This window comes from Lethenteron reissneri, chromosome 4 (genome assembly GCF_015708825.2).
Source record: "Lethenteron reissneri isolate LAM-NWPU_2019-01 chromosome 4, ASM1570882v1, whole genome shotgun sequence".
NCBI lineage: Eukaryota > Metazoa > Chordata > Hyperoartia > Petromyzontiformes > Petromyzontidae > Lethenteron > Lethenteron reissneri.
In genome coordinates this window covers 6,849,970-6,871,611 of record NC_083782.1, presented here as the reverse complement: position 1 = coordinate 6,871,611, position 21,642 = coordinate 6,849,970, and the positions used below count along the sequence as shown (strand labels likewise).

The 21,642-nt window shown below is 54.4% G+C and overlaps 1 protein-coding gene across 1 annotated transcript in view; it reads left to right on the top strand.

Annotated features, from left to right (window-relative positions):
- Nucleotides 1-21,642, top strand: part of GLDC (glycine decarboxylase) — a 42,633-nt gene extending 20,991 nt beyond the window's left edge. Inside the window, exons 4-25 of the mRNA XM_061562794.1 lie at nt 7-171; nt 1,027-1,104; nt 1,389-1,536; nt 4,201-4,397; nt 4,909-5,005; nt 5,462-5,567; nt 5,876-6,015; nt 6,266-6,346; nt 6,866-6,966; nt 10,384-10,468; nt 11,076-11,117; nt 11,767-11,909; nt 12,683-12,758; nt 13,209-13,334; nt 14,422-14,571; nt 15,784-15,896; nt 16,324-16,462; nt 17,147-17,258; nt 17,733-17,828; nt 18,012-18,184; nt 18,749-18,829; nt 19,893-21,642. Of these exons, the coding sequence (XP_061418778.1) occupies nt 7-171; nt 1,027-1,104; nt 1,389-1,536; nt 4,201-4,397; nt 4,909-5,005; nt 5,462-5,567; nt 5,876-6,015; nt 6,266-6,346; nt 6,866-6,966; nt 10,384-10,468; nt 11,076-11,117; nt 11,767-11,909; nt 12,683-12,758; nt 13,209-13,334; nt 14,422-14,571; nt 15,784-15,896; nt 16,324-16,462; nt 17,147-17,258; nt 17,733-17,828; nt 18,012-18,184; nt 18,749-18,829; nt 19,893-20,030 (2,587 nt within the window). The 3' untranslated portion in view covers nt 20,031-21,642. The remainder of the gene's footprint in view (nt 1-6; nt 172-1,026; nt 1,105-1,388; nt 1,537-4,200; nt 4,398-4,908; nt 5,006-5,461; nt 5,568-5,875; nt 6,016-6,265; nt 6,347-6,865; nt 6,967-10,383; nt 10,469-11,075; nt 11,118-11,766; nt 11,910-12,682; nt 12,759-13,208; nt 13,335-14,421; nt 14,572-15,783; nt 15,897-16,323; nt 16,463-17,146; nt 17,259-17,732; nt 17,829-18,011; nt 18,185-18,748; nt 18,830-19,892) is intronic.

Sequence of the window (21,642 nt, the reverse complement as noted above, 5' to 3'; positions counted from 1 at the left end):
CCCCAGGCTGACCCAGTACACGCCCTACCAACCCGAGGTGTCCCAGGGCCGCCTCGAGTCGCTGCTCAACTTCCAGACAATGGTGTGCGACCTCACGGCCCTCGACGTGGCCAACGCCTCCCTCCTGGATGAGGCCACCGCGGCCGCCGAGGCCATGGGCCTGGCCCACAGGTGAGGGCCTCGGGGGGGGGGGGGTGGGCTGGGGGGGGAGAGACGATAACAAAACTGGAAAGGTGAATGGAAGGTCGACCGGCGGGGGCTGGCGGCCTGGCGAGCGGTGGTGATCGTTCGCCCGCTGGGAGGGGCCCAAGGCAGACATAAAAAAATAAATGTTCATTTAAACTTTTCACCTGGACAATGTATTTATGGATGTTGAACTTCTTTCGCACCGTACGTAGCCAACCGTGCTGGAAGGACAACAAAACTAAATGCACAAAAATAAAGTAAACGCAAAAATAATCACTCCCAGAACATCCCCCCCCCCCCCCCCCCCCTGTTTGCAAGGGTGACCAGGGTATAAAATGACACGCACGGCAAACAGACGTGACGACACGTGCACCGTAACGTCTGCGACTCGTACAGTGCACGTCTATACAGATGTGAAATACAGTCACCAGGAGTGTCCAGTGACGGAAACGCCTACAGTTAGCGCGGTTGGCTACGCACGGTGCGAAAGAAGTTCCAGCGCGCGGTGCGTAGAAACGAGGCAGAGCGCACGAACGTTCACGTGGCAGTCGCGCGCGTAGGTGGGACATGCGTTGAAAGGTGGATGCATTTGGGGCGTTGGTGTCGTTACAGAGAGGTGGACTCGCGTCAGCGGTGGACGTTTATGAGAAGGGGGGGTGGGTACACGCATGAAGAAATGGATGTGCGGTAGAGGGGTCGGCACGTTTTTATATCGGGATGTGGGGGGGGGGGGTTAACAAATTAATAGAATAGTGGACATCTTGATGGGGACACGGTGAAGGGGGCACGTGATCTTTTTGGGCACGTTGAGGTGGTGACGTGTGGTGACGTGTGTCGCAGGCTGAACAAGAGGAGGAGGTTCCTGGTGGACTCGCGCTGTCACCCGCAGACCATCGCCGTTGTGCAAACGAGAGCCGAGTACGACCTGCATACATCAATTGTCATGACGATGATGATGATGATTGTTCTGCTGCTGAGGATGATGTTGGTGATGAAGGTGGTGGTGGTGGTGGTGGTGATGAAGGTGGTGGTTTTGTCCATGGTGAAGATGATGGGAGTGATGGCATTGATGTCCATGGTGAAGATGTTGTTGATGATGATGATGATGGCAACGGATGACATTTAATGGGTAAAACTCCAGCTCTGAGAATGCAGATATCGATGGTGATGATGATTGTGATGGTGGACTCTATCCGTGGCAGGTCTATCGGCGTGCAGGTAGAGCTGGTGGACGCCTATGACCTGTCGAGGGTGGACGAGGGGGTGAGCGGCGTTCTCTTCCAGTACCCGGACACGGAGGGGCTTGTGCGGGACCCCTCTCTCATCGTGGAGTGGGCACACCAGAGCGGGGTGGGTGCCACACCGCCCCCTGCGGACGCACCTGCACCCTCCCCTGCACACACCTGTACATTCACACACCTGGCACCACACACCTGTACATTCACACACCTGTCACCACACACCTGGCATCACACACCTGTACATTCACACACCTAGCACCACACACCTCGCACCACACACCTGTACATTCACACATCTGTACATTCACACATCTGTACATTCACACACCGAGCACCACACACCTAGCACCCCACACCTGTACATTCACACACCTGTATATTCACACACCCAGCACCACTCACCTGTACATTCACACACCTGTACATTCACACACAGAGCACCCCACACCTGTACATTCACACACCTGTACATTCACACACCTCGCACCACACACCTGTACATTCACACACCTGTACATTCACACACCGAGCACCACACACACTTGTACATTCACACACCCAGCACCACTCACCTGTACATTCACACACCCAGCACCACACACCTGTACATTCACACACCTAGCACCACACACCTAGCACCACACACCTAGCACCACACACCTGTACATTCACACACCTGTACATCCACACACCCAGCAGCACACACCTGTACATTCACAAACCTAGCAACACACACCTAGCACCACACACCTGTACATTCACACACCTGTACATTCACACACCTAGCACCACACACCTGCCACCCCGCACCCTCCCCTGCACACGCCCTTAACCCAAGGCCCGCGCACACCTTCAATCAATCAATAAATCTTTATTTTGTGTGCCAATAAAGTAGTGCATCGCCGCACAATACAGCAGAAGGTTAAACGGTTACAGGGGGCATAGAGCAAACGGGGGGATGAGGAAAGGGAACCCGTCACGACCGACGCGGCTAACGCCGACAGAGCAACGTCAATTGCAATTAAATGTTAGATGTCATGGGAAGGGCAAGTCTGGACAGGTGTGTGTCAGTGGCGGCTGGTGATATTTATTTTTGGGGGGGCGCATTTTTTTTATTTTATTGAGGGGGGCAAATAAATATAAAGCAGTACCAAAAACCATTTTGACTACTTGAATATAAATTTTGATGATCTTTATTTACATTTCAGACCAAAAGAAGTACCAAAAAGCATGTTTCCTACTTGAACATAAATGTTTCTCTTTTATATACATTTCAGACCAAAGTACCAAAAAGCATGTTTCCTACTTGAACATAAATGTTTCTCTTTTATATACATTTCAGACCAAAGTACCAAAAAGCATGTTTCCTACTTGAACATAAAAATGTTAGTTTCATGCTATTATCAATATGGCTGCGGCTACTTTCATGACGTTTGCATTTGTCAGAGAGATGTTTGAGGTCTCTTACCCCCGTCGTTGTCCACAAAACTTCAGTGCCGACACTTTGAAATAAAAGACAGGGAAAACAAAAAAGAGAATTGCTAACATCACATCCAGCCAGCCACCTCCGTTTCTCATAACAAGCGCGGGTGAAGCTTCGTGTGTAGCTTCGTCCTCTGTCACTGGCCTGCTGCTGGATTTGTAAATCGGGTTGGTCCGGTCCGAGATCCTTTATCTTTTTTATTTCTTCCAGCGAAAGCCTTGTGAAAGGGTTTTTTTTGTAAATAAATGACAGAATTTGGATGAACTGCTGCCATTGTTTACACAAAAAATTTGATCAGCCTAGCAAGTGTCAAAGTGGTGTCGCCTTCGCACTCGCAGTAGTGGCCTACAGCGTAAATTTGAATGACAGGTGACGAGAACCAATCAGATTGGATAAAATAACATGTATCCAATTCTGATTGGCCAGGGACGCAACGACTTGCGCCCCGAGGAGAATCTTTAAGAAACCAATTAGAGACCAGCTTCAGGTCACATGCTGTCCGAAAATGTAAAGTCTCACATAGACATCCATTTGTCCGGCGCCCCGCATGAAACACATTGAAAAACATAGAAAATAGTTGAGCGATTAAAGCCAGTTTTTATTAAATGCTGATGCTTTTCTTACTACCAGCCGGCACATCGTATGAAAAAAATATTTTATTAATGTATTTTTATATAAATTTTGCATATGTATATTTCTTGAATATTGATGGGGGCGGCGCCCCTGCGCCCTCTATTGACGAGCCGCCACTGGTGTGTGTGTGTATCACACGTGCCGCCGGAATTGAGTGACGCTCGTCCCCAGATGTTTGGGGCTGCGCTTGGGAAAGCTTTGTCCCCTGCCTCTCCAGCGTCGGGCAGACAATCCTTGGGCTGGGCAAGTCTTGCCGTACAGAATGTGCCTGAGAACTCGAGGTGGATGCAGGTAGATGGGGGGGGGAGGCCCAAGCCACGCTGTGCTTTTGAAACGTTTGGAGACTCATGCCCCCAGGGGCTACCCTTGCAAATGAGACGCTTCCAAATGTCTCGAGTTCTCACAGTGGTTACATAAGAATCAATTCGCGCTCGCTCCCCATCGCAATCAATGACCCACCCACCCACCTACCCACACCCCACCATCTCATTCATTCACTCACTCACTCACTCATTCGCTCACTCACCCACTCATTCTTGCAAATGAGACCCAACGTGGTCCCGTGAGTTCTCACCTGGTTTGAACAAAAGTTCGCTATACCCCTGCCGCACCATTACTTGACCCTGCTGCTACTGCCTGCTGCTGCTGCTGTTGCAGGCGCTGGCGGTGTGCGCCACGGACCTGCTGGCGCTGTGCGTGCTGCGCCCCCCGGGGGAGCTGGGCGTGGACATCGCGCTGGGCAGCACGCAGAGGCTGGGGGTGCCGCTGGGCTACGGGGGCCCCCACGCCGCCTTCTTCTCCGTGCGCGAGTCCCTCACTCGCCTCATGCCCGGCCGCATGGTCGGGGTCTCGCGGTACGCAACGACGATGCGTGAAGACGCGTGGCGCGTGCGTCAATGCGTCACGCCCCCGGGTCAACGGGCGGTGTCGCATTGCGTTCGTTTGCACACGTGTGCTCATTTGCACACGTGTGCTCGTTTGCGAACAGGCACCCGTGTGAACACGTGCGCCCATCGATGTACGCGGTGTTCATGGCGATCGTCCTGCATTGAATGAGCGTGTTATGATGATGTTGTTGTTTATGGTGATGGTGGTGGTTCTGTGTTGGTGCGTGATGGTGTTGATGACTGCGATGGTGGTGCTGTATTGGCGGTGCTGTGATCGGATTGAAATGATGATCATGCCGATGTGCTGGTGCTATGGTGATGAATTGATCTTGCTGTTGATGGTGTGATGCTGCCGTGTTGAATATGCTATATTGATGGTGCTGCGATAGTACTGTGCTGATTGCGCCGTGTCGATGGTGCTGTGATTGGGTGTTGATGATCGACCGTGGTGCTGCGTTGATGGCGGTGTGCCGTGTAGGGACGTCGCCGGCAAGGAGGTCTACCGCTTGGCGCTCCAGACACGGGAGCAGCACATCCGCCGTGACAAAGCCACGAGCAACATCTGCACCGCACAGGCACGCGTCGCCACCATGACTATAATGATGATGATGTTGACGATAACGATTAGTTGGGTCCTATTTTAGCTGGGTGGATCGGCCAACCGGAACACATATCTGCATAAGGCACACCACAGCCAGGCATGCATCTCGTTGCTACGGCTGTGGCTACTAGTCACGTGCTACTAACTAAATTATATCGGAGACCCAGAAACTTATGCTTGATAATGATGATCATGATGACGGTGATCATGGTGGTGGTGGTGGTGGTGGTGGCGGCGGCGGTGGTCATGATGGCTCCAAATTGTTAACGATGGTGATTATGGTGAGAGTGGTGATGGTGATGATTTATCGTTTGTACGCGTGTTTAAGCGGTGCAAGGCTTTGCCGTGTGTAGCCATGTTGTGGTGTGTTGTCTCTGTGGTGTGTTGTATCTGTGGTGTATTATATAACCCCGGTGTGGTGTGCACACAGGCCCTGCTGGCGAACATGTCTGCGATGTTCGCAGTTTATCACGGTCCCCACGGCTTGAGGCACATCGCTCAGCGCGTGCACAACTCCACACTGCTCCTCGCCGAAGGTACACATGCTCGTGTCTCCCCACGTCTCTCACTCGCCCGTGTCTCCCCCACACGTCTCCCCCACACGTCTCCCCCACACGTCTCCCCACACGTGTCTCCCCTGTGTTGTGTCGCAGTGGTGAATAGTTGAAACTGGCCTGGGCCCTCCCCTAGGTCGACTCGGCCTTAAATACGTACAGTTTGTAAAACAGCACTGAGGGGACAAAGATGGCCAGGCGTCGGTGGCGATGGCCGCCCCATCACCTCCCGTGTGCCGTGCCCCGACATTGTTACATTCTTTACGGGGATCTTCGTCTTGGTGGTGCAGGTGTGCGTCGCGCTGGCCACCGCCTGCACCACGGCTCCTTCTTCGACTCGGTGAAGGTGGACTGCGGCGACGCGGGGCGCGGGGTGGTGCGGCGCGCCCGCGAGCGCGAGATCAACCTTCGCCTGTTCCCCGACGGAACGGTGTGTGGCACCCCATCATCATCAACCATCGTCATCGCCACCGTGGCATTGTCAACCGTCACCGTCGTCGCCATCACCGTCATCAGCATCAACAATACCATCGTAATCATCAACACCACCACCATCATTACCAGCATCGTCATCGTAACATAACCACCATTATTACCATCACGACCGCCATCATCAACATCAAGTCACCTTGACATCCGATTGTTCCCCCCCCCCCCCCTCTCCGGCACTCCCCCCACAGCTCGGGGTGTCGCTGGACGAGACGGTGACGGAGCGTGACCTCGATGACCTCCTGTGGGTGTTCGGCTGCGAGTCGTCCGCGGTAAGAAAATCCCCAAGTTAGAAACTCTGCTTAGCCCACCCACGTTTCTCAACGGTCAGAAAGGAATTGTGATATTATCAGTCGAATAATAATCCGACTTGCGCTGCAAGAAATAAAAAAACAATTCCGTTAGTTGGTTAACGTTTGTGCGATATTATTTTTCTATTAATCACGCAACGACGTGGTTGTATTTGCCCCGATTTCTCTTTGCTTAATCTCTGTAACTTCACGTGCATTTGTTTTGATTTTGACATTCTGGTGACCCAGCTGGCTACTCTTGCAACTGCGACTCACCCTGGTCTGTTGAGGGTCCAACATGTTCCAACAAAATGAACTTGAAATCTTGAAACGCGTTACGTCTTTTTAAAATCTTCTACTTAGACTCGAGGAATCCAGCGAGCTATGAATCTATTTTTTCACACGTGTCCAGTATTTAGCCTGCGCACGTCCCATTGATCCACCCGTTCCTCTACCTGCGTCTCACTCTTTCCCTCACCCTTCGGTTTTTCGTTCTGCCAGGAGTTGCTGGCGGAGGCGGTGGAGGGGGAGCCACGGGGGAGCCTCCTGCAGTCTCCCTTGCGCCGCACGAGTGAATTCCTCACCCACCCAGTCTTCAACAGGTGCGTGCGTACGTGCATGCGTGTATGCGGCCAATGTCAGGCAGTGCTCATTACACTGGAAACTGTGGGGGCAGCCAAACATGTGTAATAAAGGACTCGACCACGAAGTCTGGCTTGGTGTCCTTTATTCGGTTCTTCCTCGCAACCCACACGGCTGTCCTTCTATACACCTTCCGCACTGATACTGATACTGCTGTTTACCCCGTCACGCCAACAGCTCCTCTGTTGGTCTCCCGTTGTTCTCGTAACCTTCCAGCAGCCTCGCCGCTGTTACCCTCACGCAGCCCCCACTGGCTGCACTCGCTGCTGTTTCTCTTCTCGTCGCTCTCGTAGCCTCTCACACACAGCCTCGCCGGCTGTGTTCACCGCAGCTCCTCAACCACCCTCTCTCCAGCAGCCACACTGCTGTCTTCTCTCGCAGCCCCCGCTGGCTGCTCCCTTAGCTGGCCACCGCTGGCCGCCGGTGCCACTCTTCCTGGCTTCGCCCAACGTGGCCTTACTCTTGTCCAGTCTCTCACTCTCTCCCCTCCTCTTCCGGTCTCATCCCTTAAGAACCTTAACCTTGCTCCCACGTCACCTAACTCCACCTCTCCGTGACGTCACATCCGGGAGGTCGCCCGCGCCCGCATTACACATGGATGGGAGTCGTCTCCTGGTGCGAATGTGTGTGTGTGTGTCGGTGTCTTTATGAGTGTGCGTGTGGGGGAGGCTTGTGAAGGATGCTACTGGGCAGTTGGAGGCCGTCGCCCTCCAGCATCAACTGAGGGCAGAACAGCGACGCTCGCAACAACGAGTGGAGCGCCGGGCGGCTAAGATTCAGCAAGTTGGCACAGTAGGCGTTACAGCTGGCGCATCTACTAGTCGTCGGAGTCCGCCAACCCATGGCACCTGGGTCTGTCCCATGATCTCCTGTCAGCGTGCCTGCGACACTTCACGTGGCCTCAAAGTCCACCTGGCCTAGCACCAGAGGCGGGCCCTCAGGGCCAGCAAGGCCTTCTCTGCTGGCCTAGAGATGGTCAGAATCAGAAAATTATATTGTTACAATTTGACATATATTTTCATTTAATGCTATATTTATTTTACAAAGTTTGTTCAGTCTATTAACGTAAGTTCATTGCTACTCTCTCCCTCGGTCGCGCTGCTTCCAGTGCAGCTAATAAATTAGAGCTTTTATCCAACCGGATTATCCACCTGTGCTGTCTCTGCCTCTCCGGGTTAAAAATCTACCCTGAGGCCTTCAGAATTTCGAGTGAATCCCCTCTGCTGTTGAAGCAAATTGGGACGATGTTGTTGTCATTCTTTAAACAATCAAATTTCGAGTTTGCCATGTTGGGCGTATTCTTTGACACGCCTTCAGGCTGGCCTAGCCGCCTACGTTAGCATTTTTCGTGTGGCGTGATCAGAGGGGGGGGCCAGATAGCTAACTGAAGTAAAACTAGCTAGCACGTAACGTCGCATCATCTAAGATTCATTTCAACTTTCTTTCATGACGTTTAGATTTTTAGATGCAGTGCTTTAGATTTTTAGTTGTTTTTCTGTGGGGAAGCCTGCTGAAGCCTGATTGTGTTATTTGTGTTTTACGGCATTTTTTCTTGCTTGGTGGGCGTGAGTAAATGTGACTGGTTGTTGTGAGTTTGTTCTTGTTTCTTTGGCACTGACATTGCTTTGGGCTATGCGATGTCTATTTGTGATGCAGCATCTTGTCATACTGCGTAATAGTGGTACATCCTTGATGATTTCAGTCACCATGTATTGATGTCTTTGCAGTTAGTGTATTGTAACTCTCATAGGTGTTGAGCCTCATGTTAAATCACTTTATTCCACCAGATAAAGGTTAATGTCACTGAATATGGGGTGGTTACGTCGAATGACAATAGCCTAAAACCCTAGTGTCATGGTGAGGTTATTCGAAGGCGGTTTAATTGCGGGAAGATAGCATTGAAGGCCTAGGTGTAAAATACATGGTCCGCCACTGCCTAGCACAGGCGCCATTGTGACGTCACCGCCACTAAGTGGTGAATGCCGTGTATTGGTATTGAGGAGCCTAAGTGTAGTGGTTAGCGCACTGCGCTACGAACCCGGTGACGCAGATCGATTCCCGGCCAACACCAGTGACGTTTATCTGAACCGGTCCTGGGCCTCCCCTAGGTCGGCTCTGCCTTAAATGAGGATCTAGTGCGGTGTGTAGTAAAGTTCGCTACTCGGGAGACAAAGTTAGCCTGGCGTTGTTTTGGCCACCCACGCCCTCGTGTGCTGTGCCGGCCTTCATAGGTCCTCGCCCACAGCACTTGCCCCAACGGTCTGTTGTTAAAGACTATAGGGGGGATCTTTGTATTTGCTTTGTGTGTCCCTGTGTGGTGTACACGCTTGAGGGCACAACATCGGGCGGCGACAATGACGTCGTGTAAACGGTGGCGTCAGCCACGCATGGGGGTGGGGTTCATGTCCTGGTGTGTGTGTCTTTGTTTGTGTGTGTGGGGAGCGGTGGTGTAGCGGTTGGCGCGCTGCGGCTACGAACCTGGCGGACCCGAGTTCGATTCCCGCTCATGGCCAAAATTGGTGACGGTTATCTGAACCGGTCCTGGGCCTCCCCAAGGTCGATTCAGCCTCAAATGAGTACCTGGTGCGGTGTGTAAATGTCGCCACTGGGGAGACAAAGGCGGCCGGGCGTGGTGTTGACCACCCAACCCCTCTCGTGTGCTGTGCCGGCCTTCATAGGTGCTCGCGAACAGCACTTGCCAACAGTCTGTTAAGGCTACACGGGGGACCTTTGTCTTTGTTGCAGTTGGCGCACTGCGCTACGAACCCAGCGCCCCAAGTTCAACTCCCGTTCTGGGCCTCCCCTAGGTCGACTCAACCTAAAATGCGTACCTGGTTCGATGTGTAAAAAAAACATCGGCGCATTGCACTCGGCCTTAACATCAAGGCGGCCGGGAGCGGTATTGGCCATACCCCCCACCCCTTCGTGTGCCATGCCGGCCTTCATAGGTGCTCGCTCGCAGCACTTGCCCCCGCGGTCTGCGTAGTTTACCTGGTGATATTTATCTTTGTTGCCCTTCTCTCCACACCCCCCCACCCCTTCGTGTGCCATGCCGGCCTTCATAGGCGCTCGCTCGCAGCACTTGCCCCCGCGGTCTGCGTAGTTTACCTGGTGATATTTATCTTGGTTGCCCTTCTCTCCACACCCCCCACCCCTTCGTGTGCCATGCCGGCCTTCATAGGCGCTCGCTCGCAGCACTTGCCCCCGTGGTCTGCGTAGTTTACCTGGTGATATTTATCTTGGTTGCCCTTCTCTCCACACCCCCCACCCCTTCGTGTGCCATGCTGGCCTTCATAGGCGCGCGCTCGCAGCACTTGCCCCCGCGGTCTGCGTAGTTTACCTGGTGATATTTATCTTTGTTGCCCTTCTCTCCACAGCCACCACTCGGAGACGAACCTGGTTCGCTATCTGAAGCGGCTCGAGAACAAGGACATCTCCCTCGTGCACAGTATGATCCCCCTGGTGAGTCACCTGATCCCACTGGTGAGGGGCCGTCCATAAATGACGTCATGCACCTGGGGGGGGGGGGTCAGACATTTGTGACGAGGGGGGGGGTGAGAAATGCGCCGTCACATCAAAATGCGCAACTTTAAATAAATACAGACAACGCGTTCTATTTAATTAAATTGACTTTTTAATAAATGTTTTCTCCTACAACATCAGAGTGCAGCACCACATTAAATACGCACTACATTGACAATAGTTTAAAGCGATTTGAAGCATGTTTTATATTTGGGGGGGGGGCAGAGCTTTGTGACGTCATTTGAGGGGGGGGCTGACTTTTTGTGACGAAGGGGGGGGGGGCAAAAATGGTCCAAAATCGCGTGACGTCATTTATGGACGGCCCCTGAGACCCTGATCCCCCCCAATACCCCTGGTGCATATGGATAGACTCATTTATCGATTGGCTTATGTGTTGATCTGTTGATTAGTTGATGTAATAATATGCTGTTTGATTAATTGATGTACGGCCGGGGCTGATTGTTTGACTGACTGATTAGTTGATTGGTTGACGAGTTGGTTGATTAATTGGGCCATTCGATGTCTGTCCCCCCCCCCCTCCCCCCAGGGTTCGTGCACCATGAAGCTCAATAGCTCCACAGAACTCATGGTGAGTTGGGTGGGGGGGTAGGGGTGGGAGGCGTGAAGGGGGGGGTGCTATAGGGGGTCGGGGTATAGGGCGGTAGGGGAAGCATCAGCTCTCATCTCTGCTGCACACGAGCTTACACCACCGTCTGATGGACTACGGAGGGAGGGGCCTTGGGGGGGAGGGGCGGCACCAGGTGAGAGGGGGGCAAGGGGAGGGGCAATGGGGGGGGGGGAGAGTCGGTCCACCGTTCCCTTGCGTGCCTGTGCACGGCAGGGAGAGATTAATGCAAGAGGAGGAGGGGGAGGAGGGAGGGGGGAGAAGAGGGGAGAGGCGGGGGGAGGGAGGGGATTGAGAGATAGGGTGACATACAGGAGAGGGGGAAGAGTGACGCATGGGGAGGGAGGTTGTGATGAATTGAAGATGGGGGGGGGGGGGGGGAAAGAAATGAACGCAGAAGAAAGGGGCAGGGATGGACTGCAGTGTGGAGAAAGGCTGTGTGGCATGCAGGGAATTGAAGGATGGATGCAGGAGAAAATGAGGGATGGATAAAAGTCAGAAGGGGGAGATTCATTCGGGCTGCGGCGTCCATGGAGTCGGTCCCCGCTGCCCCGTTCTCACCACTGCCCCCCACCCTGCCCGTGCCCCCCCCCCCCCCCCCCCCCCCCCGCAGCCCGTGACGTGGAACGCCTTCTCGGGGCTTCACCCGTTCGCCCCGCGGGAGCAGGCGCAGGGCTACACGCAGATGCTGTCCGAGCTGGAGCGCGCGCTGTGCGAGATCACGGGATACGACCGCATCTCGTTCCAGCCCAACAGGTGCTCGCCAATGCAGGGGCGACGCACGTCCCACCCCCCTCCCCCCCCCACAAAGACAAAGATCCCCTGCGTAGCCTTAATAGACCGTTTAGGGCAAGTGCTGTGAGTGAGTAGCACCTAATCTTGAAGGCCAGCACGGTACACTTGGAGGTATGTGGCCAGCACCATGCCTGGACCACATTTTTCTCCCCAGTGGTGATGTTTTTTTACACAACGCACCGAGTCCTCGCTTGACCGGAAGGGAGAAACCCACTCAACCACAAGCTTGTGCGCAAACCTCGAGTTACATACAAAGAACAAAGATCCCCCCGTATAGCCTTAACAGACTGTCACGGCAAGTACTGTTAGCGAGTAGCACCTATTAAGGCCGCCAGTATTGTGCACGAGGGGCTGGCATGGCCAGCACCATACGTGGCTGCCTTTATCTCCCCGGCACTGATGTTTTTAAACAATGCCCCCAGCCTCTGGTAGGCCCCAGGATTGGTTCGGGCATCACTCGCCGCCGATGTGAAGCCGTGGCTTGCTTTGGTTCTTTGGCAAAACCGGAAATTTGGAAGTGCATGCAAAAAGTTGACTATGTTTGTTGCGCTCGTTTCGCTCTGAGATCGCATCTGGCGTCGCCGCGTGGTCACCGCAGCTCGGCGCTCCGCTCTTTTCGTGGTGTCTGACTCGTCGGGCAATGTGAACCGACAGTCGGCAGAGACGTCGATGACTCGGGTGGGCAATGGCCGGCTCCACCGTGATGCCGCTGTGTGTTGCCGTGGTGTCGTCAGTGGAGCGCAGGGAGAGTATGCGGGGCTCGCCGCAATCCGCGCGTACCTCAAGTCCCAAGGACAGGGCCATCGCAACGTGAGTACCCGAGCACCTGCCGTGACCCCAATCCTGACCAACTCTCACCATGGCCCCAACCCCCTCCCTCCCCCCGCACGAGCGGGAGGGGGTGATGGCGGTAGAAGTTATGGAGGAGGAGGGTGATGGGGTGGGGTTGAAAGGGGGTGGAGGTTACAGGGGAGGTGGGGATATGATGATGAATCCCCTACCTACCCATGGGTGATGGTGGCGGCGATGATGGTAGTGGTGGTGGTGATGACGGTGGTGGTAGTTGTGCTCGTGGTGATAGTTGCCATCACAGTTGTGGTGATGATGGTGTGATGACGACAGCGTGGTGTTGATGACGATGGCGGTCTTCGGAGCCATGATGGTGCGTTGGTTACGTTCCAGCAATAGCTGCGGCATCGACTACCGTGGTGGCGGCAAATTCTCGGTGAAATCTGCGTGATTCTCGGCATCACCCCCCAGGTTTGCCTGATCCCCAAGTCGGCTCACGGCACGAACCCGGCAAGCGCCCAGATGTCCGGCATGAAGGTGCAGCCCGTGGACATCGACCGGAGCGGCAACATGGACATGGCTCACCTCAAGGCCATGGTACAGCTCGCTTTGTGGGGCGGGGGGGTGGGGTTGCTAGTCACGGCTGACTTGGTTTTAGCGGGAGGGAGAGCAACAGAGAGAGGAGCGGAGAGCCCAGTGGGGTCTCCCTTTGTAACAGAGCCGCTTGTCTCAATTCCCATGATCACCTGCTAAGTAAGGCCAGGCCCTGTTCGTGTGCAGAGCCAGTGGGCTCGGGCCCTGTTTCTTCACGTGGGCAGAATTGCCTGAAAGCCACCACGTGTTTGGGAGGCTCAAGAGGGGGGCACCACTGTGAGCTGGTAGCCCCCCCTCCTTCATCTGCCAATAGCCACACCCACTCGACCACTAGCCCGCCTCTGGCCGCATCATGAGTTCAGCACGAAGCCCAAAACATTTTTATACCAGCGATAAAATCCCGATTTTTTTTTCCAAGCTTCTGGGACTGTCCTGGCCAAAAATCGGCCAAGTATATAATTTTAAGGGAGCTGTGTTTATACACATTTACCAAAGCCGCCCAGGGATAAACATGGAACAGAGGTGTACATGGCCAGTTGCATCTCAAAACATTGGTTGACTTGGAATTTAAATAGGACCAATTTCCCTGCTCTTTGTAGCTGAGTGTCTCGGCCCCTCCGGCCTGCGTGCCCTGGTGCGTTTGCACCACCTGCACGCTCGATAGCTACGCCCCTGCTAAGTAACATCGTTAAGAAATGACGATGGTGTAATTATCAGTTTACGATCGACTTGCTAGCGGTCTCGACGCCCAGCATCGACAATACAATGCTATCGTAGTCCATCGTGTAATCGGACCCCCTGGGCTGTGGAGTCTAATTTCCCATGTTTGTCCCCGCGTGTGTCCACGCGTGTGTCCCCGCGTGTGTCCCCGCGTGTGTCCCCGCGTGTGTCCTCTGCGTGTGGTCCCCGCGTGTGGTCCCCGCGTGTGGTCCCCGCGTGTGGTCCCCGCGTGGGTTCCCCGCGTGTGTCCCCGCGTGGGTCCCCGCGTGTGTGTGTCCCCGCGTGTGTGTGTCCCCCGCGTGTGTCCCCCGCGTGTGTCCCCGCGTGTGTGTGTCCCCCGCGTGTGTCCCCCGCGTGTGTCCCCGGGCAGGCGGAGAAGCACAAGGATAACCTGGCGGCCATCATGATCACGTATCCGTCGACGTACGGCGTGTTCGAGGAGAACATCCGCGACGTGTGCGACCTGGTGCACACGCACGGCGGGCAGGTCTACCTGGACGGCGCCAACATGAACGCGCAGGTGTGTGCGCGTGTGCGTACGTACGCACAGGTGCAAATATACACCTGCGTGTGTGTGTACGCAATTTCTATCCCGCTTGTTTTTTCTCCGATTTCAATTTTCTTTAGCTCTCCCGATTTCTCCTTGCTAGCTTTTGAAATGTTTTTTCTAATGAGCTTGCTTTTTGTTCCGATTCCTGCTTGGTTGTTTTGATTTTCTATACGGTTATTTTGACTCTCTTCCAGTAGCTCCGATTTATGTTTGCTTCGTTGCTGTTCTTGTTATTTTTTTTCTTGTCATTTGGGTGCCCCCCCCCCTCCCCCCACAGGGTCACATGCTCACTCTTGCAAATGAGACTCCTCTATCCTGGTCTCTTTAATTCTTACCCGGTTGCACAACTTGAAGCATGCACGCAATCGGCACACGCACGTACACGTGTACGTGCATCATCCACGCTTAGCTAAGTGTGTGTACGTTCAAACACAGCAAGAGAGACCGGTTCCCTGTAGAGCATTCTCACTGGCTGTTGGGAGCAAGTATCGAGTATTTGACTGCTTTTAATTTCCACGTGATAGGCCACTTAATTCGGCTGTCATTTGTGACCAAGTCGCTTCTGAAAAAGAGCTAATATAGCTCAGTGGGCCATCCCTGGTAAAATAAAAAAAATTGTTGAGTTTAAAATAAAAATGGGTTTTAGTTTTAAGTGTGTTTGTTCAACTTCTTTTGCACCGTATGTATCCAACCATGCTAATCGGAGGTGCAGGGGAAGGACAACAAACTAAACACAAAAAGTAGTTCTAAACAAATGAGTTTTCACTTTAAAAGGCAATGTGCACGATGGTCGGGGAGAGTTTTTCACTCCACGCCTGTGCAATTACCAATGCAGTCCACTATTTTGCAAAAGCTGCTGTGAGCAAACACCTAATTAAGGCCAGACCAGCGCACGTTCAGGTGGTGTGGCCAGCACCACACCCGGCTTTAATCTCGGGTTTATCTTGTATAACGAGGCAAGATCTTAAGGGACTTGGATCGTGTCTCGTGCACGAAATGCGGGGTGGGGGGTCACCAAAACCCGGCAATCGTGGGTGCCCATTGGAGCCCCACCGCCATCAAGATCGACTCTCGCCCCTAACCTCTCGCCCCTAACCTCTCGCCCCTAACCTCTCGCCCCTAACCTCTCGCCCCTAACCTCTCGCCCCTAACCTCTCGCCCCTAACCTTTCGCTCCCGCCAGGTCGCGCTGTGCCGCCCAGGAGATTACGGCTCGGATGTGTCTCACCTGAACCTGCACAAGACGTTCTGCATCCCCCACGGAGGTGGCGGGCCCGGCATGGGGCCCATCGGAGTGTGAGTGCTGCAGGCCTCGAGAGTAGACACACTGAAAAGGGGGGGGGGGGGGGATGCATGCGAGAGAATACGGGGGGGGGGGGGGGGCTGGGATCAAGACTGAAGATCGAGCGTTATGGGCAGGGTTTGGGGTTAGGGCCATGGTTAGAGTTGGTCAGGATTACGGTCATGGTCAAGTTGGGGATAGAATCTGAGTTAGGGATGGCGTCCAGCTCACAACACTCCTGCAGGGTTGGGGTCTGGGTTAATCCTCGACGTCAGGGTTATTGTCAGGGCAAGCACTAAGAGTCATGGATGGTTGTAAAGTCATAGCTAAAGTCAGGATAACAAGAGTTTAGTTCTTGGTCCGTTCTAGATTTGGGTTAGAGTTCGGATTCGTGCCAGGACTGATGCCTCCCCGGCCCCCCGTATGTGTGCGTGGCTGCAGGAAGCAGCACCTGGTGCCGTTCCTGCCGTCACACCCCGTGGTGCCGCTGCACGGGCCCGGGGACTCCCCCCTGGGCACCATCAGCGCCGCCCCCTGGGGGTCAAGCTCCATCCTCCCCATCTCCTGGGTCTACATCAAGGTGAGGCCGGGGGCCTGGGTACAGAAACGGTTTGCGCAATTCTGGACACGGCGCCACGTTAAGACTCGTCGCAACTCAAAATTCTACACAAGATTTCAGACCGTGAAGCGTCATGAAGTTAAGATAGACCTTTTAAACGCACTTCGCGATGACGTCACGCCGGCCATGTTGCATGGGGGGGGGGGGGGGCTGTCTTCCTGGCAGCTGATTGGTGCAGTAGGGGTGATTGATGTGATCCCTAGCAACCGCTGGCATGCTCGCAGTGTTGCGATCTCGCCTCCAAATTAGTATTTGTTTTCTCGTGCGGCATATCACAGCGTGTCGGATTCATCAAGCATTTACTATACTCTGGGACCTTTGAGTCTCACTGTGTGCATTGTCTTGTGAAACTGCACTGGCAGCGCTCCGTTACATCTGGATCTACGACCTTGAACATTTTTCTGCATGCAGCACACCACACCCACCATCGCTCCTGCTATGGGCCATGCCTCTTAGTCATGTTCCACCTGCTCCAGTTCGCTACGAGTGACTCGACCAAAATATCGAGTAAAAAATGAATTTCCCGCTTACTCGGAGTCTCGTGCACACAAGTCTGTTACAAACGGAATTCCATGAATACATGGATAGGGCAGGGGGGGTGGGGAGAAGTCTGACCCAGAATGTCGTGACCCCTGTGTGCGGCAGATGATGGGGGCGCGGGGGTTACGCCACGCCACCGAGGTTGCGATCGTCAACGCCAACTACATGGCCAAGCGCCTGGAGCAGCACTACCGCATCCTCTTCCGGGGATCGAAGGGTAACCGCACAAACGCGCCACTCTTAAGCGGCACGCACCAGGCTGGCCACACCGCCCCCTAACTAAACAGGACCACCGTCGCCCACCAACCGCATGCCACGTCGCTACCTGCCACACCACACGTCCCACGTGACACCGCGTGCGCAACTCCTGTGCACACCACCTTGCACCACAACCCTTTTTTGTCCTTCCCACCCCGCACCTCCGATTAGCATGGTTGGCGACGTACGGTGCGAACGAAGTTCAACATCCAGTACATACAACCCTGCTCAACACACCCACACCCGGGACTGCTCCACGGACACCTCCCCTACCGCACACTACAACCGCGCATACCACACCACCTTCACAACACCGCCTGCACTGCTCCCCCTCTGCACCACCCCTCGCCTCACACCACCGCATCCTCTCCATCACTCCCCGGTGCTTACGGTTGGACACGTACCCCCCGCCCCCTCGCACCCTCTACCCAAGGCTTCGTCGCTCACGAGTTCATCGTGGACGTGAGGCCGTTCAAGAAGTCTGCCAACATCGAGGCCGTGGACATCGCCAAGCGCCTGCAGGACTACGGTAGGGACGCGCCGCGATCGCACCGCGAACCCTGACCCTCAACCCCTCTCTAATCGGCTTTTCTGATTGGTCAAGTAATCGATTTACTGTCGGTTCGAGTACTTGTGCATCATGTGATCATCTTCTCACGCCCCCCCCCCCCCCCCCCCCCACCACTGTCCTGCTCCCCGCTCACCTCTCCAGGGTTCCACGCCCCGACGATGTCGTGGCCCGTGGCGGGGACGCTGATGATCGAACCGACAGAGTCGGAGGACCGGGCAGAGCTGGACAGATTTTGCGATGCCCTCATCGCGATTCGCAACGAGGTGGCTCTCATCGAGGCCGGGCGCTTGGACCCCGAGATCAACCCCCTCAAGGCAAGGGGGTCACTGGGTGGGGGGCGGTCCCCTCCGTAAGGGCTGAGAGGCACTAGCACAGGGGATATGGGCGGTTCATTGGGACGCTCTCTTTCCGACAGCTCTGTTTCTTCACCTGAGGACGGCTGCTTGTGTTGTGGCCGAAACGTCGTGACAATTTTCTTATATTATGTTTTATTTTTATTATTTTATTATTTCCCTTCTACGTGACTTTACCGAAAGAACCCCTGCAGTCACGAAAGCTCACTGGTGTGTTGGAGAGTAAACCCACTATTTAAAACCCACAACATTATAACATTGTAGATGTTGTGGGTTTACTCTCCAACACGCACCGGTGTGCTGAACGAGTAACTAATTGGCACGTTTTGTTTTACGTGACAAACCTTAATCGTTTGCTGCATCGGGTGGTGGCGGGTTTAATGACACATTTATATTTACACCATCTGGCCCAAAAAAACCTCTTGTGGATGAATGGTCGCGAAAGCCTTACTACAACTACTCCGTGCTTAAACAGATGATGTCAGCGTGCCGGTCTCGCCGTTTTTTTGTCGCCGTGCGGTGCAGATGGCGCCGCACACCCTGGCGTGCGTCTCCGCGACCCACTGGGACCGGCCGTACAGCCGCGAGCAAGCCGCCTTCCCCCTGGTGAGATCCACGGGCGCCCTGGCCGCTGTGTGCCTCCTCCTCCTGTGGGGCAGCAGCAGTGCTTGTGGGCAACTTCCTCCCCCCCCCCCCCCCCGCTCCTGCCCCACACGATCAGACACCACTGCCGGAGGAAGGCATCTCCGACCACCCCCCCCCCCCGAGCCGTCGCTATCTCCCGCGAGTCTATGAGGCACCAATCCACCCGGCGCCTGCAGCGCACGGCTGATCTCGGGCCTCTATCTCTCCGGTGGACGGTCCCCTCTGACACGTTCCTTGCCATGGAACATGCAACATGCCCAGTTTTGATGTAACACTAAATATGGCCCTGAGACTGTGGTGGAAGTTCCATGTTGCTGTAGCTGGGGGGGGGGGGGGCAATCTATCCACAGCACCTGTTGACTAGTGGGGTAATGATGCAGCAATTCCTTGCTTTAATATAAATTATCTTACTCATGATACGTGTAGGAATGTGTTTTGAATGTACGTAATGGGTTCACGTTAACCCATGCCACCACCACTATAGTTCACTACATTAGACGCAATGAAAAAAGGGATATTTTGCTTTTGGATCGCGATACAACATCGTGAGATTTCGTCAAATTGCAATGGAGTGCATCGTTTAATGCCGCCTTGTTAAGTCATTCCATTAGCCTATTATCCGCGCACGAAACCGTTCGTTAATCGGTAGGTTTGCGTGTGGTGGGATAAAAGTGTGGGCACTCCTAAGATGTGGAAGAGTAGGCCAAATACACTCCAGAGCAGTGTTCTTCTTTGCAAGTACCGCGGGCTACGGGCGGCCCCTGGTGACTTTCAGTGCGGCCCCTGACAATACACAAATGTGAAAACACTCCCTGCAGGCAGTGTGGTGGCCCTCGCACTGATGATGTCTTATCGGTGAAGGTGCCCCCCCGCCCCCCATAATCTGTGAAGAACACTGCTCTAGAGCTCACTCTGGTGGAGTCCCCCTATTGCCAGAAGTGGCCTGAGCAAGCAAACCGCAGGGCTGCGACCTTCAACCTTGGCATTGACGCGGGCGCGTGTGTTGTCGCGTGCACGCGAGCAGCCGTTCGTGAGGCCCGACACCAAGCTGTGGCCCGCGGTGGCAAGGATCGACGACCTGTACGGAGACCAGCACCTGGTGTGCACCTGCCCTCCCATGGACGCCTACGAGTCGCCCTCCCCGCAGAGAGCCTCTTCGTGAGCCCCCCCCCCCCCCAACGCACGAGGCCTTTACTCTTGAGGCCGTTGACGCCTCGTCACGGGATCTCGGCACCTGTGGCTGTGTTCGAGAGGCCTTTTCGATGTCTTTGTTGTGAGAGCCTCGACGAGCGAGGCCTCGTCACGAGGTGGACAGGAGGCCTAAGTCGCACGGCTTTTGTGTTGAGGGCCCCCCAGTCCTCTTGAGATGCACGAGGCTTTTGACGTGACGCGTCTTCTTACACGACGCGCATCGAGCCGCAACGTGTCAACGCAAAGTCGACGCGCTAAGCTCGCCGCACCGATACGCAAACATCAAGGGGGGGGGGGGGCGGGAATAGACACGGGAAAACGAAACAAAGATACGACACAAGTGAGACGGGTGCTCCAAGACACAGGGGCAGGGAGACACGAGACACATGGGATGAGACACGGGAGCCCTGGAGCCGGTGTCTCCGACTTGAGACGGTGCGGCAATGTGGGAATATTTTTACTTTCTGTTGAACTAGTTTTTACTGAAGTAACCGTAGTGATTTCCTTGTAGGGGTACAGTCGCTCGACAGCAGTGGAGCAAGAGCACGTGGCGGGCGCTCCGTGCGGTCACGTGTGAGGGAGTGATGATGATGTAATGATGACGTTGTGCGATTGTTAACGCCACCGCGTGGGGCTTTGCAGCTGTGCTGCACAGTGACGCGATTGTGAGGCTGTGGTTGTTACCGCGCGTTGTTTTAGACCTCGTATCTGGCAACGTGGAGCGAAATGCCGGATATTGTGCCCGGAAACGGCACGTGGTAGAACCCGAAAACACATTGAATGAAGCTGTGCGGTGGACCGGTGACGCTTTCCATCTGATGGACACGATGATGTTAATGACGATGTGTGATTGCGATGTGACGAAAATTCGATGTCTGGACGTGTGCGGGTGATGTGTGATGGACCAACCATCACGACATTTGCCGGACAGGCTCGACTGCCCGTGGTGTTGCTTGTCGCAAGGTGGTTGCTTGCTGCGTGTGCGCGTGTGCCTGAGGGGCCGTCCATAAATGACGTCACGCACCTGGGGGGGGGGGGGGTCAGACATTTGTGACGATGTGTGACGAGGGGGGGGGGGGTTTGAGAAATGTGACGTCACATCAAAATGCGCAACTTTAAATAAATATAGAATTGTTATAACACTCCTACAACAACGCCACATTAAATACGCACTACAATGACAATAGTTTAAAGCGATTTCAAGCATGTTTTTTTTTTCAGAAATGGAAATATGGTTTTGGGTGGAGGGGGGAGCAGAGCTTTGTGACGTCATTTGAGGGGGGGGGGTCTAACTTTCTGTGACGAGGGGGGGGGGGTCAAAAATCGTCCAAAATAGCGTGACGTAATTTATGGACGGCCCCTGACTCGCTTTTATCAAGTGCCTGGCGCTGTTTGCCATTGACGAGATGCCTTCCGTGTGAGACCTCGCCAGTTCGTGCCCGTGGGTTTTAGTGCGTTTAACGGGAGAGAACCCTTAGCGCAGGTATATGTTTGGTGACGACGACGACGACGATGATGATGCACTTTGTGGTTATACGTTTTTATCAGCATTCCGAGTGAGCAATAAACAGAGTTGAGGTGTA